Source organism: Amblyomma americanum, chromosome 3 (genome assembly GCF_052857255.1).
Source record: "Amblyomma americanum isolate KBUSLIRL-KWMA chromosome 3, ASM5285725v1, whole genome shotgun sequence".
Lineage (NCBI taxonomy): Eukaryota > Metazoa > Arthropoda > Arachnida > Ixodida > Ixodidae > Amblyomma > Amblyomma americanum.
This window is the reverse complement of record NC_135499.1, coordinates 41,014,110-41,017,169: the sequence shown is the minus strand read 5'-3', so window position 1 is coordinate 41,017,169 and position 3,060 is coordinate 41,014,110. Positions and strand designations below refer to the sequence as shown.

Here is a 3,060-nt window from a genome sequence, read left to right as displayed (position 1 = left end):
TTCTGACTTCTGTAATATGCATGCATGATGTATTGCCGGGATCCATCCTGTGTAACACAACTGAAAAAATGAGGCTTCGCTTTTGAGGTACGAAACTTCGCTTTTAAAGATACCGCAGGATACCGCCAACTTTTTTCCATTTTTGCAAACAAATTGGTGAATTTAATTGTGTCCACTTCTGTGCTACGAAAAAGCGCTTTTACATGGACGTCATCAAGGAAGCAGTTCATAACGGTATATATAAATGGTAAATATGGCGGCTGTCGCAATTTGCGACGCTGCCAGCCGCTACGCTGCGTCGTCGGCCGATTGTCATGATATCGCAGTTAATCTCCCGCACCGTCCAGAGTGACAGCAAGGGGCCGCCAGGTGCAAGAGGGTTAACCACGGATTAACAGGGTTATTTGCGATGTCATATCAATCGTCTGAAGCGACGGTCTTGAGAGCCTCCTTTGAAGAACGTTTGCATCTGTCCTTTGAGGCTGGGCTGTAATCATTTTAAGCAATAAATTTTTCTATTTCACCAGTAGAATAGATGAGTTGCGTTATCGCAAGCAGCTTGCTTTTAAGATTCATCTTCTTCAAAATGCTATGAAAACGTGTAAAAAATTGACCGCCAATAGCAAGATCAAAGGATGTCAAGGGGTAGAAATTAGAAGGGGAAGAAAAATAAAAAACAACTAAGTGTCCTGCCCACGCCAGTAGAAATACTACATTGAGACTGTTAAAAGAAAGAAAACTAGAAGTGCCCCCGTTAGGACGGCTAATAAAAATAATGAGAAACACCCCCACAAATACATTCAAAGAGAGAAAGAGGCGGGTGGGGGGGGGGGGGGGGCGGCAAAGTCTTGCACAGGGTGCCGGGTGATGTAAGGCAACACCACCTAGACTTTTTAAGGCCTCTCCACGTTTGCGTGACGTCACCGCACTGCGACGGCCCTGTAGGTTCGTCTTCCGCGCTCGCACGCATTTCGCGCATTTCAAAGTGCTAATTATGTCTCTCGAAAAGAAAATTACTTTTTTTTAAATCGTGTTTTGCTTGCCCGCACCCTAACCGAATGTTTTTTTTGTTCTTGTTTCTTTGAAAGTATAAGCAGTTACATTTTAGCAGACTTTTACTGACTTTATATCAAAGCGCGCATGCGTGAAAATACGTTCGTAATATTTTTTTTTAATGAAAATGAACAACGCAGAGGACTTTCACAAGTCGTATTTTATTTTCAGATGAGAAACACGATCAGTAGGAGTAGGAGGTAAGGAAACTGTTACAGCACTGAATCATAAAATGCAGTAAGTGAAGCCAACAACAGAAAAGCTGTAAACAGAAAGCAAACAAAAGAAAATATGCAGAATATATAATAATACAACGCAAAAACTGGTTTTGAAACTAAAAAAAACTAACAAAAACAGTCACAAGCACACAGAGTAGTCAATTCTTCAATGTCTTCAATTTTCTCTCTTTTTCTTTTGCAGCCTTTTCAACTATAAGTTGATCATTTTTTTTTTACAAAGGTTATTTAGAAGCGTGTTTGCTGCTGCACTTAGGACATAGTGCATTACCAACTGTGGAGTGTGCCCATTCTCACACACATCAAAGTCAATGCCGTCGTTTAACACATCATGTGTGAGTGCCAAGAGAGCCTCCTTTCGATCTGGTAGTGCATGAAACTGTGTCGCATGCTGTTCGCTTCTCAATTTGTCAAGAACTATCTCAGCAGTAAGAACAGCATTTACTATGGCAGGCTGTGGAAACTTGAGACTACCACGAGTCATGGCTTTGACTAACTCCCCACCTTCTACTTCAATTTCATCTTCTAGCATTAAATTTTCTTCGCAAGTCATGCATGACAGCTTTTTGAACGCAGCGTGGGCACAATAGCCAGCAACGTAAGTGGTTGCTGGGAGATTTGGCGCCTTCGCATAATCGTCGTCCGTTACCTCAATGTCAAACACTTCAAGTACTGCATCGTTTACTGCCACCGCATCTGTTGCAACCTCAAACTCTGGGAGCTCCATAATGTTCTGCAGACGAAGCTTTCGCTCCGACTCATAGACTTGTCTTATGGAAATGTGGTATTGCGCACCGGAGAGTTGGCGGTATTTGCCAAACCTCTCTTCCAAGCAGTCAGTCTGAAACTTTCCTGAAAGTACATACTCAAAGTTCATTTCATCTAGGCAATACCTAGTCACCTTTACCAAGGTGTCTGTCGTGAGTCGGAGCGCACTGTGAGTCTCTCTTGTAAGTATGCCTGTGTCAAATTTGAGAGACTGCCACAGATCTAGCCACTCCACTATACTTAACAGAAACTGGATCTGTGGACTTGACGCTGATGTAATCGGTGACTGCAGCTCATCACGAAGTCGAGTATCCTTGTTGCATGTCTTTACATTTACAATGTTCCACCACTTTGTTATTGTTTCAAGGAACTGTGCAGTACCAGACACATGATCTAGCTCAAGTCTGGGCCCACATTCTCGCAGAGCTGCTGCCGTAGACGGGCTGAAAATCCTTAGCGCAAGCTTGACATTCTGTCGCTCAATATTCGATGGGTTCAGAGATTTAGACGAAAGTGTTGGTGCTGATTTAATCAGCTGACCCTGTTCTTTCGAGTGAAGTTCTCGAAGTGTTTTAAATGAAGCTGTAAGTATAGGTGGCTTTATATTAGGTCCTGTGGGGCTAGGAAAGAACATGCATGTTCCAGCATTTCGCTGATTGATCCAGTTATTCCTGACGCATTTCATTAAGTGTTCAGGATCAATCAGAAAAAAGAGAGGATGTTTAGAGTCTGCAGGGTGTAGATACACACTCTGAAGTTTGCAGGGGACCCCAAAAAGTGACATTGTTTTCCGGTTGATTGAGTTATTGTCAGCTATGACTGCGATTATACGCAACCGAACATGCTCTAGCTGAGTAATGATGCTATGCAGAATAGTGTGAAGCTGCTGTGCGTTGATGCGCTCTACTGGCAGTATGTGCACAACATTCTTCTGACGCGAAAGCAAGCTTTGCATCATAAAAACATGGGCTGTTTTTGCTGCATTAGGGCTATTTGTAGCCGC

The 3,060-nt window shown here is 42.9% G+C and overlaps 1 protein-coding gene across 1 annotated transcript; it reads right to left on the bottom strand.

Moving 5' to 3' along the window:
- Window positions 1-1,194: 1,194 nt before the first annotated feature.
- Window positions 1,195-2,841, bottom strand: LOC144122926 (uncharacterized). The gene has a single exon (XM_077655882.1). It carries the CDS (start codon window positions 2,839-2,841, stop codon window positions 1,483-1,485), a length of 1,359 nt encoding a protein of 452 aa, XP_077512008.1. The 3' UTR covers window positions 1,195-1,482.
- Between the last annotated feature and the right edge of the window lie 219 nt (window positions 2,842-3,060).

What these genes read in the sequence shown, in the direction of transcription:
- LOC144122926 (XM_077655882.1), bottom strand. Translation starts at nt 2,841, where the DNA reads ATGTCACTTTTTGGGGTCCCCTGCAAACTTCAGAGTGTGTATCTACAC.